Source organism: Pipra filicauda, unplaced genomic scaffold (genome assembly GCF_003945595.2).
Source record: "Pipra filicauda isolate LSUMZ 115617 unplaced genomic scaffold, ASM394559v2 scaffold84_size4826128_pilon, whole genome shotgun sequence".
NCBI classification, from domain to species: domain Eukaryota; kingdom Metazoa; phylum Chordata; class Aves; order Passeriformes; family Pipridae; genus Pipra; species Pipra filicauda.
The window spans coordinates 707,967-723,160 of record NW_024105031.1 but is presented as its reverse complement, the minus strand read 5'-3'; the positions used below and the strand labels follow the sequence as shown (position 1 = coordinate 723,160).

General features: G+C 35.3%; 1 protein-coding gene across 2 annotated transcripts in view; it reads right to left on the bottom strand.

The window, feature by feature from the left end:
• Positions 1–15,194, bottom strand: part of ZNF385D (zinc finger protein 385D) — a 413,250-nt gene that overhangs the window by 319,084 nt on the left and 78,972 nt on the right. For both annotated transcript variants that reach the window (XM_039390611.1, XM_027744900.2), the window contains exon 2: positions 10,498–10,776. In XM_039390611.1, coding sequence (XP_039246545.1) covers positions 10,498–10,776 — 279 coding nt within the window. The remainder of the gene's footprint in view (positions 1–10,497; positions 10,777–15,194) is intronic.

The window sequence follows — 15,194 nt, the reverse complement described above, 5'->3', positions numbered from 1 at the left end:
CTATTCATGCCTAGTGTTGGTTTACATGTGTGCAAGGCTTTCTTGAGTTTATTAAACAGAAAAATATAAAGACTTAAGAAAAGAAAAGAAAAAAACCTTACATTACACTGTGAAAGAGCAGGTTCTCTGGACTATGAAATCTGCAACAGCCATGAAAAAAAACTGAATTAGAAGACATGCAATTAAGCTTTCTGGAGCCACTTGTTCACTTGAAATCATCACGAATATGACTTCTGATTTGACAAAATAAACACATACTGTTTGGAGAATTCCCTTAAATAATAATTTACTGCAGATCTTTAGGAAAAAGAAAAATCAAGCAACCCTTACAATTTTCCAAGATTAAAAGCTAACTAACTGCTGACTACCATACAGGTCTCTGGGCTAATCAACAGATGGTATGCAAGCGCACTCCCTACAAAGCACAGCACTGGAATTTTCTGCCAAACTAGCAAAGAGCTAACAAATTTCTATGCAGACTAAGAATAAACTGCTTTTTGTTTGTGAACGTATATGCGTGTATGAATGTTTTGTCAATTACTTCAACATGCAAGACAAATCACTGTACTCAGAAGAACACACATTCAAATTTAACCTGACCCTCTAGTACTCCTAATAATGTGGTCAATGGATTTTGTAGGATGGGCTGTGTGCTGTATCAAAGGAATCACAAAAGAAGCCTATTATTTCCCTTAGAACCGATTTACAGGCATATAACAGAGTAAACTAGCCTACACTACAAATTTTAGCCTGTAACAAAATATTTATGTATGTCATTTATAACATACATACAACCCCACAGAGATACAATTAAGAGAGTCACTCTGTTGAAATAAAGTCTTCTGGCTTGCAAAAAAAAATAAAGTGTTGGTAAAATTAAAATATTTCTTTCCTGAATAGTACTGAAACTTCTGTGTCCTCTATAAGCTTATTTAATTGTTCTTTCTTTAGTCATAACATTGTTGGTTTGCAAAATCTTTTAATTTGGAGTGTTCCTAAGATCAGAGAGGCTTGTCACTGTTCTTGAAAGAATTTATTTCACGGTACTAAGTGTTTAAATTCCAATGCTGTGATTCTGAATAATACATATTTTTTAAAGCTTGGCCGTTCCAGGATCTTTTCTTTGGCTTTCTCAAGCATATTTCATCTATTTGTGAAAAGGGTCACTGACATCAAAAGAGTTAGTGATAAAATCAAATACATTACAGTGAATTAGTATGGCAATGGTTTTTTCTTGAACATTTCAAGATTTTAAAACATGAGGAATACTCTGTTACTGATGTGTGATACTTTTAATATTAGATTTTATTGACAATTCTAAGTAGAAAAATATGCTTCCCTCAACATGCCCACATTAGTTTTTAATTAATCATAATTTAATTTAATGCTGAGATGTGATCAGTGAGAGAATAAAACACCACACAGAACCAAAAAAAATCACAAACATGTTCAATATCAATTAACGGATAATTTTTTTTTAGGAGCTGTTTTATCACTCCAGTGTTTACATGACAGAGTCTATTTTTTAAATCTTCAGTGGTTTACATTAAAAGTTAATTTATTTTAAAAAAAAAGTTTGAATGGTTATTAATGTTGGTCTGCCATGACGACAAAGTCTGGCTTAATGCATCATTGAATGACGTGGTATCTGTTGTTCTTTACTGCATCTGGCAGCATCTGTTCTTCCCTCCGTCACCACTAATGACAGAAATAAAGGTCTAACAACAATCCATGCATACTAGTAGCTTTGTTCCTAAACTCCCTCTTTTAGAGGACAGGAATCTTATTTTTATAATCTTTAACTAGATAGACTGTAACATGGATCAACAGCAGTTCTGACTATATGCTACAGGCAATTTGCTGAAAAAAATAAAGATACTAAAAAAGGCTTCAACACTTTGTTTTACATCTCAGAGCCTTTCAAAGAATATAGATTTTCCTGTATTTGCTTTGCTTCTGTCAAATAACATCAGCAATCTGACATTCAAAGAGAAATTTTCTTGGTGATTTTTTCTTTTGAAACACACAGCTATGAAGAAAAAGCCAAGCCTTTGGCTGTATTTAACTTGCTCTTGGCTGATGTAAATTAAGCAAGTAGGCCACTGAATCTTTAAAACTGAAGTTTTCCCAGCACATTTTCTAAAGAACCTTAGAATAATTCAGGTGGAAAGGTATTTCTGGTATTTACTTTACTCAACCTCTTACTAAAAGCAGAACTAACTTCAAGGCTAGATAAGGTTAAGTTCACCAGTTCTGAATAATGTTTGACAAAATTACTAACCAGTTGCACTCAAAATACCAAAGTGAGTACTTCTTACATTTCTGGTTTTACTTTCACTGTATTTCACTATGAATGAAATTGCTTAAAGCTCACAAAATGTTTGATCACAAAATTATTCTTCATTAACTTTCTTTTTCCATTATAACATTGTAGAATTCACCAGAGCAACACTACATCTTGGTTTTGGTTTTAGTTTAATAGCAATTATGCTGCTATAGCCTGTAAAAAGAAACATTGAATATTGTTTTTATAGTCAAAAAGCCACTATATTCCATGTAAGAAATTATACCATCCCCACTAGGGAGGCTTGTATTTAAACACATATTACCCTAACATAAAGTTTCTAGAGAAATATTTTAAAAATATGGATTTTGATTACAGAACAAAGTATTAGTTTAGGAAGGGAGCTGCTTTGCTTACAAGTATCTTTCCAGCTCTCTAATTTCATATTTATGGAAAAATTGGGGGGAAATCTTGATTATGCTTATATATCTGCTGTCTGATAATGCAGACAATGCTGTCTGCGTGGGGAATCCAGCCAGGCTGACCTATAAGCATTAATGAGAGAACCAAAGGAAAGACATCATACAGACTAACTCGTTCCCACTGTAGTAGAACTGTAGATTAGGACTGGGGCTACCTCGATGACTTATACTGAACTAGCATAAGTGTGTGCTATCATTAATTAATTTCCTCAATAGAGCAAGGAACTTGCTTTCTTCTCTTGAAATCAACAGCAGTTCTTAATTAATTTAATTAGAGATAGTCTTAAAACTCTGATCTTGAAATATATTTCCTCTACTGAGAAACATGTCAGAGGATAAAAAATTAACTGAAGATTGCAGTGACATGACTGTCAGAAAGACAGTGTATTTTGAATCTGAGGAATAAAAAGCCATAAATAAGAAAAAGTCAGCATTAGTGGAATTTGTCTAACATTTGATATTTACTTTTTTTATCTACTACTCAGATATTATTCAAAAATTCTGCTTCAATTCTGTAGTATCCTAAAAAATAAAAAAAATAATGCTACATGAGAGATACAAAATTATCATTTTACAGCCTCATTGAGGACTGTAGACCTATATTTGAAGTAAGAAAACAACTCAATATGGGAAAAGCTAGCTCATAGGAAATTAATACCAGGAAATGTTGATAAACTTAGTGCGTCGTCATGACTCATAGAAGATTTGTTGCCTACCAGATGCTAGTGCAGGAAAAAAAAACCCATCATATTAAAAGAAGACAAGTTACTGAGAAGGTCTGGAAGGAAGCCATGGTCATCATAATCTATATTGGATCTAGTGATATAAGCAGAACTAAATGGAGAGCCTGCAAAACAGGTTTCAACAGTTTATTAGCTGTACAGATGAGATCAAATGCCAGTGTTCTGAGAAATGAGACTGGTGCCACACTCAGGGAGAAGCAAAGAATGGCAGACCAACACCTCACACAGTTCAGAAACAACACAGATGGACACAGATTGCTTCCAGAGTAAATGAACCTTATCCAGATAATTTAACATTGATTATCAATATTGCTGCTACAGATAAAACATGAAGACATCACTTGCCTAAAACATTATTAACCTTTAAATGGAGTGACAAACCATTTGAGATAAATAGGGTGTATGACAGGTTCTAGCCTAAAAAAAAAAAAAAAAAAAAAAAAAAAAAAAAAAAAGATATTTTAAAGAGGCTATGTTAATGCTAAGCAGAAGTGCAAAGAGAAAGATGACAGTTTTCCTGCTTTTTGTAAGCATATTTTAAGCACGGATTTGAGGACTAAAAGGGCAGTTATTTTTCAACATGGAAGAAAATGTTGCACACCTAAGAGCAACATAAAGTCCTAAACACATGAGGTCATAAATACCTAAAAAGGACAAGCCAACTGTGACAGAACAATGTCTGGAACATGCAGAGTAAGAACTCTGAGTATGGAAGATTAAATGTAGAAAGAGGGACACAGTGAAAGATTTTCACCCTCTAATCTACATATATAACAGCAGCCTCTTTGTGCTGTTGAAGACACCTTTAAGTACCTCATCCTCACTGTCTTCACACAGCTCTCAGAAACCCTATCCAGGTTTGCTAAAAGGCAGCAAAGTAAGGACTTCTAAACTTGTTTCAGCTGTCTGACACTGCTGAATTTCTCATGGACAAACATCCACGTCCTTTGGATGAAGACAGCTTATTAAGCATCTTGCTTCGAGGTGGTACCAAAAGGAGGGCATTCTATACAGCTGGGGGTATTAAAAGAGAACGTGTGCAGTCTTATATTCAGGCAGAAAACTGAATTCTTCGTAACTTTTTCAACCTGCAGTTAGAGACTTCTTTAGACCCTGGGCAGATGTTCTTGATAGTTGAGACTCTCAATACAGCTTAAACAATTTGATTCATAATAAGCTGCCACAGCATGTTTTATTCAGTTGTCACCTAAGATGGTAGAAAACAAAGGAGACCAAAACCATACCTCAATAAAAGATATAAGCACATTCTTAAGCACATCTGATGAACAATAAGGAACTTTGAAAATACTATAAGCATATTTAGACATAAATTTCTACTTATATCCCAGCCTCAGAAGAATTATCCATAATTAGTAATCACAGTTCTCAAGGCTCCTATAATTTTTTTTTAACTCTGTCATGCTATTCAGTGGACCAATTATCAGATACACTACACAAAAACTTTTTTAACTGCTATGGATTTCTCCCTTCAAATCCAAAAGAATGTTTTTGAAATTGTTAAAATATATTTTACCGATGTGACTGCATGGTATTATTGAAGTTTCTTCAGGTGCACTCAATAAACTTTCTCCATAGCCTTCCCACAACTTGTTACAATACTAAGCTTTACCTATGACTGGTCTGTATGAAAATTTAGTAATGTCCATTTATGTTTATTTGTGATAGCAGACAGCTAACTACAGCAAGTCCACATGGATATTTGCACACATGTAAAGAGTTTGTCCACATTTACCATCCATTCATCCTTTTGGTATACTCACAAAGCTAAGTGGATCCTACTGTGCTAATTAGAGGAAATATGAACACCATGCATGGGGCTGGTGTGAGCTGGCTCTTGAGCTTCTTTCGTTCACCTTGTGATAAAACTTTGTGCTGAACTATGATGTCATATATGATGATATAACCTTTCTGAATATAATAAAAAAAATTCTGCAAATACAAGTGGTGCTTTAACAGCATACCTTGCTTGCAAAAGTGCTCTTGAAAGCAGAACTTGTTAATAGTTCACTAATTGGCATAGGAACATGATGAAAACAGACAAGTACTTAGGAATAAGGAGGAAGATTTACATTTGGAAGCAGCAGAAGTGATGACACACTGCCCTCAGCCACTTCTACTTGTTCAAAGATCTCCAGCTTTGACATTTGGGAGGTATTACAGAATACCCAGAAGGAACATGCTGTGCTGCTTTACAAGATACAGGTACCTATGACCCACAAATCAGAGGCTTAAATATGCAGAGCATAATGCGTATTGGTTTTATTGTTAATGGGCCGAGAGGCTCTGCATCAGAACATGACAAAAAAAAAGAAAGTTGCAAGAGATGTGACATCCAGAGACATCTCAAGTTGATCTGACAATTCGTACTTGCCAGGAAATTAATGGAAAATCCCCTCTTCTGAAGGAAAATATACTTTGTCTGAAGATTTCCTCCATTCCTCAGTGCCCCATCCAATCCTCTTCCTCTGAAAGGAGGGCTAACACAATGAAAAGAGCAGGTGACACCATTTCCCTGAAAGTCATAACTTGGTAGTTTAACACTTAAGAGTGTGACTGCCCCAAAGCCAAAATGGCAGCAGAGGTGTAAACTGTAGCAGCAGCACAGAGCCAGAAAAGAACCAACAAAAAAGTGCAAGGAAGGAGACTCTGCAAGTGGTTTAGGTAAATCATCTGGATTTCCTACCTGCAGAATGACAAAAACCCAGGATTTAATATAAAAGAAAAGTTGTAAAAGATTAAATATTTTCTCTGATCAATGTGCAAAAAATTTACTGCCTAGGTATCATTGAAATTGCCATCTCAAGACTTGTTGTGGGTAATTACATTCAACCACTGTATGAAGCTGAAAAAAGAATAAAATGTGGGAAATAAACTTTGCTAATATTTTAGTGCATATTTCAGCATAACCATAACAATCAAATTGTCATTCATTCTTAATAAATATCTAGTGGTGAATTAAGAGATTTGCTTTTTGCAATTAGCAAGGGAAAAAAAATTCTGATACTTTTTGCTTCTCTCTTCCATGCAATCAATGTCCTTGTTCATAGTACAGAAAAATTTTACTTCAATGAAATTTCACTGAAAAAAGAGTTATAGGTAAATTTACTAAACTGGATAGTCTTTTGTCTAGGTTATGAATTCAGAGAGCTAGATAAAGAAACTACTACCAAATGCCTCACTGGCTCTTGTGTTTCAAAAGATTAACCGTTCAGAAATCAATTTTTAAAGTGAAAGGAGTCGAATGAACTTGGTGACATTGCTCATCTCCTTCATTATTTTCCCACTTGTTATCTAATGTATTGTAGAAAGCACTGCAGAGGAAAGCAATTTTAGGTTTTGTCCTGATCGTGCCTTGTTCAACCATGACAATTCAGCAATTTGCACAAAAGGAAGTAGAGGAGAAATTCTGGTTTATATAAAATTTTAGAAATATCAGCTTTGTCACTGGTACTGTGACACATTTGCATCCGCAGTTATTTTTCCATTCTGTCAGTAGAGGAATGAGTTTTGCTCCTACTGGTCAGAATAAATGACTTTCCACAAGAGATCACCTCTTTCCACAATGTCCAGGCTGATTATACAAAAAGTGGTGCAATGTCAGCAGACCAGATAGAAACCGCATTTTGTCCTCTGTTAATCACAAAACATACTCAAAATCTCCACTGACTTCCTTGTCACTTTGCCACTGTATGCATGAGAGCAGAAAGGAAAAAAAATCATCAGTAAGAAGAATATACTGTAGGGTGTAATCAGGGAAGCATGAGAAGTCTTTTTAAGTGACATAAAAGGCAATTATTAGGAGGAAGGAACACAGAAAATTGTGCTACTCCCAAGTACATACAGTCCGGTAACAGAAGTGCTGATGTCTCACTATGTCTTATTAAGTCATCACAAATCACTGTACCGAGTAACAACACAAGAAACATTGGGTTCACCTCACTTTTGTGACTGCAGTATGCTGTTCTCAGGCTGCTCTGCCCCAGGAAAAAACCATGTGGGTATTGTACAGTAAAGCTGCCAAGCAGAGAATCAACTAGCAGAACTTTTTAGAGTACATCTGGTGAGTTATTCAAATTCAGTCCAGATACTAACAGAACAGCAAAGAAACACTGCATTTAAACCCACAGTGCACATTATTTATTAATTATATATTTGCAGACGTCAATAAGCTTTGTGTGTATGCAACTTACCTTCTGAAATTAGGCAGAGATATTCAGGTATAGCAAATGCTCTGTTATTCACGTCCAGCAGATAAAAGCTACTTCACACTGTTGGAAGATGATGACTCCAGCATAACAGTTCTAATTACAAAGTCCAAAGCTAATACAGCTGAGCCCTACCTCTCTTCAGTAGTCCATTGCAAATTATTTTGGAACAGGACATGGGTTTTTGTTTCATATGAATCAATCCTACATTTCTATTACCCCCTTGTGATACAGAATACACAAGCTGTCCTGCTTTGTGGGAGATGAAACAAAGTGAGAAGTCACAACTTTAAAGTTTTTCCCAGGCTTTCCACATATGTTAGTTCCGAGGGAGCACTCAACATTGCAAAGGCATATACAACTCAGAGTACAGTCTGTGAAACACTGTATTTGGAAATGGAGTTTTCTCGTGCATAGTGCAAACACATCACTCATATGCCATGAGATATAACTAATAACTATGATGACAAAACATTAGAAGATAACCCCACAAAGCAGAACATTTACATAGGTATAATTTACAGCAGAATTTAGTCTCAGGAATGTCACTAACCTAGACATTGAGCATAACATCTGTCTTCTGTGGCAATCAGACTTCTACACAAGAAATACAATTCTCATAAAGTATCCTACTGACATACATTGAATAAACAGGCTGTACTGTTTATTCAATGACCTTCAAAAAGCATCATTTGCATGCACATGATAAACTGAAAGAGTCAAGTCGTAATTTACTTAGTCATGGTCATATGTTATGTTACTAGAGCTTACTGGGGTCTCATCAACAAAACAATCATTTGTCTGAAAAACACTGCCCATATTTCAAATATAGAAGTTATGACAAAACCTATTATTGTGGAAGGACTTTCAGGTTCTCATTTCTACTTGACTTAGAAAAGGGATCTCAAACAGGGTCTCAGTTCAAAGTGCAAGGAGGATGGTTACTCAGACATTCAGTTCTAATTCAGTTCTAACTTCTAGCAAGAAATATTTAATATTGGTCTCTCTTTCCTTTATGATATTCAGTTTAAAAGGTCTAAACTTGGTCACATGGGAAAAATCACTTCCTTATGCTCTACCCTACATTATCCACTCAGTGGAGAGCTACTTTTGATGATACTCGAAGATCTACCAGATTTGAAAATCCTCGAGTTTCAGATAATCCCCCAAAATAGCTGCACTTTGAAAGAAAGAACAAGATAGTCAATCAGCTATTTTCTGACTGCAAATGGGTGCAGCTACACATGACACAGGGATACTTTTAAGGAGGAAATAAGAAATATGCTGCTATGCTGCTAGTTTGAGCCTCTCCAGAATATAAATGCTGAAGCATAATTGAAGCTCTTTGATACTAATTTCAGCATTGCTTAATTACTAATGCTTTCATTATCATGGATTAAAGTGGAAAAATGAACTGCAGAAAAACACTTTCTATCATTAGCAAACTTGTTGTGCTAATAATAACGATAACACAATTTCTCCTTAACCAAAGATAGCAATGACATTAGATTGTGTTTATTTGATTTTATAAAGAATGCATTTTTGGATAACCATATTGCACCTTTAATCAATTAGGAAATCAATCTTTCTTTATGCATTTCCACAGCTCCTACTGACAGTAGTAGTATTTTTCCCTAAACCTGAATACCAAACAGTGCCAAAACCTGTAGTCCTGCCACTTAAAGACAAAATTAATTATGTTATTCAATGTTATGGGGACGTTGTTTGTTTTATTGTTTTATTTTTATGGAAATGAGCAACACCTCAAAAACAGAAAAGCGCTCACATCCAACATACTTTGGCAACATATCAATGTTATTCCCCACTCTTAACCCAGGACAAAGCACAGATTATAATAATAATAATATGAAGTTCTATCTAACGATTATTGTTTTGCATATCCTTCTTCAGGTGGGGCAGGAAGCAACTCATGGCACAAAGTATTGAGCAACATGTGTGATCTGGAGAAAGTAAGTCTGAAAGTCCTAAGTACATGATATTAAGACAATCATTTTTCTGACAGAAACAGATAGAACAATGCAGTACAGTTCTACACATGGTACAGCAACGTTGAGTACTACCTGTTATGAAACTAAGAAAATTACAACATAGTAATCTGTATTTTCTTGTCAGGGACCATCATTTGCGTCTACTATCTAATCTGCTTTAATACACAAAACCACAAATGTGTTTTTCTTTGAGGTGCACAATTCATTCTGATGATAGGAAAATAATGTCACCTACTGCAAAATGCTCAAAGCTGCCAATGAAGTCAATTACAATCAAAATAACCTTTGTTCCATCTCTGTTTGATTTCGGTCAAGCTAAAGTGAAATGAATTTGGGAATGTATTTGTTCTGTGTAATGTATTTGTTTCAATTTATTTCACAGCCACCTTACATTCATTAAAAGCAAACACACCCCTAACAAGTATAACCTTTCTAGTAGACTGAAATATGGAATATCACTGATTATGCTGAAAACCATCAAAATGCAAATGAAATGAGAAAGAATATGAATAAACATCATCATGTAAACAAAATATAAAACAGAACACAGATAGCACACATTTACCTATTTGCCAGATGCTCATGCTAGGGATGACCTCAAGCACTCTGAAGTCACCAAAAGCCTTTGCCTTAACTTCAAAGAATTTGTTACCTGAATAAAAAGCATTTAAACTCATATATATTGATGTTAGTGCACATTGTTGCAATTCTCAGATTAAAACATGGCAAAGGTACATATATTATAATGCTTACCATTATCACTTTTGAGATTTCCATTGCTTAGCTGTTTTAACCTCTTCTGATGGGATTTGCCATTGTAGTGGATTTGTGCCTGAGCAGCAGAGTTCAGCTGAATGTTACAAACACTACACAAAGTGAAATTGGTGTGTTTCTTTTCTCTCTCCTTCTTTTCTTCGGTGCCCTCAGGTGCTAAATCTTTCTCACCTTCCCTGTCTGGGATAGATGAGAAATCTGAATTGTATGACTGGTTATCAACTGGTAAATCGGGGCTCCATGGCTTCTTCATATTTTCTGGGATGGGAAAAAACATAAGAGAGAAAATTGATGAGTAATACAAAATAATACACACAAGATAGCTATAATCTGCAAACCACTAAAAGGCAGAAAATATTTTTTTGCATTTTATATTACAACACTATATTTCCACTCACATATTTTGCTTTCTGTACATGTTTTTTAGTTCTGCTATGTAACTTAACTTCACAGCCACGTGCCCAAAGCTGAGCCCATCAGGCATGGGTGTGGCCCCTCTGTGATAAATTATTTAAGAAAGGCTAAGAACACGGTGCAGCAGCTGAAAAAATGTGACAGAAACAGCCCTGCAGCCAGTGGAAAAAAAAGGGGGAGGAGGTACAATTAACAGAAGAAAAAATACCCTCCCTTGTATATTAGTTCAGTAAGCTTAAATGCACAGACCTCACCCTTGAGTTTATTATTTAGCAACCCCAGTCACCTCCTCTCCACTTCCTATGAATGCTTTCAAGCACAAATCTAATAATTTCATAATTTTTCTCATTTAAAGTAGTTCAAAGACAAATAAACATGTTCTATTAGTTTCTTATCTTAGCCTCCCAGGGTTATAATTGAAGGATAGTTAACTTAGATTCAGCTAATACCAGACAGTAACGACTACAGAAATGAGAAGATAATCCCATCTGCAGAACTTCAAGTGAAACCAATGTAAACAAGAGCTTCTGTGATTAAAAGTGAGCAGAAATGGCACAGGGGAAGGAATGCTCTGCACACTGCAAACCTAATTTACTATTCGAGGAGTGCAAAATGTTATACCAACTTAGCATTTTGATGAGACCTTTCTATACCATATAAATGTTTAAAGTGCTTGTTCTCCTAGACTTAGTGAATAAATGAAGGTCTAGACGAAGAATCTAATCTACACTTCGAGTGAAAAAATTACTGCAGCCTTAAATAGGATGATACTATTTGGTGTCTAACTGACAAATCAGTCAACCTAGAAACAAAAAAGATTATTAAAGCAATGCAAGAAAATGGGCTACAGATGTCTTTTAAATACCAGATCCAGACAAGGTTCAGCATAAAAAAACGAGTCTAAACAAACCTTCAGATTTGGGTCTGATAACACCAAAATACTGCAAATCATTCTTCAGATAGCTTCAAATGTTTTAAATTTCATCAACTAAACTTTTTGCCAGACCTTCCAAGGATTTAAAGACACTTATTGCTTTCTGATCAAGTCATAAAGACGACTTTATCTAAAGATTCAAATATAAAATCTTTCAATGCTCAAATCAGTTTCAATTTCAGTTTTCTGATTTGTTTGCTATCTAATTAACATTGTGCTCTTTTATGCTAACTAAAGCCCATTTCATTTAAGAAAGTACAGACACAGGTCTGAGAGGAGCTCTGCATTTGCTGTAGATTAAAACTCACTCCACTAGTTCTGTCAGTATTATTTCAGCTTTTGTGTATAATCAACTCTTATCTAGGATTGTAGCTGTTGAAAGCAAGCGGCGAGAAAGCAGGCTAAATAATTCTTTCCAAAGCAAAATTAAAGAGGAAAAGAAAATCAACATAAAAGTAGTTATTTATTAAAAGCAAGGTTATTATACCAACAGTGATGACAAGAACTTTTACAGACAAATCAAAACTGTCCCCTATGAGACTGTGGAAGCTTAGCAGAAAACCTGAGTTTTTTCAATAGCAGATCTATAACATATTTTTCCTAATGGAAGGAGGAGGTTTCTCCCGAGGAAGTATCATCAGTCTACCAACCTCTCAGCCTTCTGGAGTTTGCTGGGGATACTGTTCACGCCAAAGATTCATCTGTCTAAAATATTTTTAAATTAATAAATTCAGTCTTTAATCAAAGCAGTACAAGAATTAAAATGCTAACACAATAGCACTAGTTTTACTGAATTGCTCTAGATGACAGTAACTTTTCAGTAATCCCAGTTTATATACATGCTGTACATTAATATATATAATCTTTTGCATTGAAAGCATTCCCCACTAGAGAGCAGTATGAATTAAAAATTACAATATATCTCTAGACCTATAGTGCTAACCATATAGACATGAGATTACTGTAATAAAACAGATTTTCCAACCAAGACATAAAACTTTGTAAGCAAATATAATCTAGTAAAGTAAACACTGTACACTATCTGCACATATGTCTAATTCCCTTTGAAACGTTTACACGGATAGGCTGGGAGCTTAATAAAGTGAATTATCATGTTATTACATCCCTCTAATATTCCAGTCAACACAGCCTAATCCATGAGAATCTTATTTTTGGCATATAGCATCTGTCTTGCATTCTAATCTCATTCCAGAAAACAAATCACAAAATGCACACTTGACAAAGGCACAATAAAATGATAACAGAAATTCTACTGTGGAAAAAAGTGATTTGAGCATCTACCACGTGCTTTCATTAGAAAGCTGTGATGGCATTAAAGCTGCAAAACTGAGTCTAGGTAACAATTAGGAAAACAGAAGTTTTGGAAATACATTTTATACTACAGTCCATTTCCTTTACAGATATACAGTGATTTCTGAATATATGACGGAACTGCTAAAGGACTAAGGTGAAATATTACACACCTGTGCAAACCACTTGCTGTAAATTTAGCATTACACAGCAGTAATCAGTATCTTGATTGGACACAAATTGATTGGTTTGAGAAAAAAAAATTCCAAACATGAAGACAAAAAAAATTTGTAAAAACAGAAATAGTTTAGGATTAAAACATCCTGAGTAATTTTTACAATATTTCTTAATGGACAAGTACATAAAGATATCAAGGGATAAAAAAGGGGGAGATATCTGAGTATAATTTGCTGACATACTTTTAAAATACAATTTAGCACTCCAACTATTATTTTTAAAGAAATGTGGGAAAAAATAAATCAAATTCATAAAATCTTCTAAAGATCCACCACTGTTTAAACCAACATGGATGCAGTCTGCTTCACGAGAGCAGCAGGTGTTCAGCTCATGCATGCATCATTGCATACTTCTGTTTTCTGGAATGAAATGTTTAGGCGGCAATTTTGATTGATGAAGACAAGGAAAAAAATGCTTAGTTTATCCTACTGGAAAATTGCACTGAATATGTTTAAAAGAAAACATTATAATCTTCATTTGAAAAGCAATTTTTAATTGCTGTCAGTGTCTTATTGGTTTGATCCTACCTGAAAATAGATAGGCTTTACACGAAAACCCTCTTTCCCTGCCATCGTATTATAGAGTTCATCTTGACTGTACTGGCTATGTATCTTTTAAAATCATAAGTTTTGCAGATAACCTTTTTCCCCCCCTAAAAGAAACATAGCTTCTCAATTTTAGGGGCCCTAATGAAGCCTGCAGTAAACTAGAAATGTGACCAAGATATCAAAATTCCAAGCCAATTTAAATAGCACTCTAGATAAATGCCTACATTTATTTTCCCTGGGGCTCTGAACTCAATTTTGGCTCAATGTTGCTTACCAGTAAAATGAACTTTGCACGACATTATAGCTTTGTGAAGTAGAAAACTGTCCCATGTGGAAAACCAACACAGCTATAATTTGTGATGTTTGCTGGCTTAGATAACAAAGCTACTGCCTGGGGATTTCTCTTCTTAAATGTGCTTGAATGTAAGGGATTAGAAATCACATCCTTCCCATGAAACAATCCTTACCTTTTTAGCTGCAAACCAATGGCATGCTTTCTATTCAAGAGTATTGAAAGGAAAATTTGCTCATTTGTATTACAACTAATTGTTCTGTTACCAAACTATCTTACCATCATAGAACTATACCAGTCACACCAGTGACTTTGACTCTGTGTACGTAATACTCAAATGTGTTGGGTACATTCAGGAGGCCAACAGAGGATATGAATCCCAGAGTAAGAGACCACAATGTACTTAAGTCAGCTGCACTGAATGCAGACCTCTTGTCATGGATGAATGACCCAGTTCAGCTTGGAGAAGAGAAGGCTTCAGGGAAACCTTGGAGAAAACTTCCAGTACCTGAAGGGGGGGTTACAAGGAGGCTCAAGAGGGACTTTTCACAAGAGCCTGTAGTGACAGGAAAGGGAGGAATGGCCTTAAACTGAAGTAGCATACTTTTAACTTAGATATTGGGGAAGATTTCCTTATTATAAGTGTGGTGAGGCACTGGAACAGGTTGCCCAGAAAGACTGTGGACTCCCCATCCCTGGAGACGTTCAAGGCCAGGCTGGTTGGCGCTTTGCTTAACTTGGTCTAATGAAAGGTTTCCTGCCTTTGGCAGGAGGGTTGCAACTAGGTGATCTTTAGGATTCCTTCCAACCCAAATCTTCCTATGATTCTGCAGATCTTAAAGAATATCTCCTTGTCTACTTCCCAACAGGCTGCTACAACAAATACATTCCTGTACAAGATGAAGAATAGAAAATATGGACAGGGTATTAAGGACAAAAG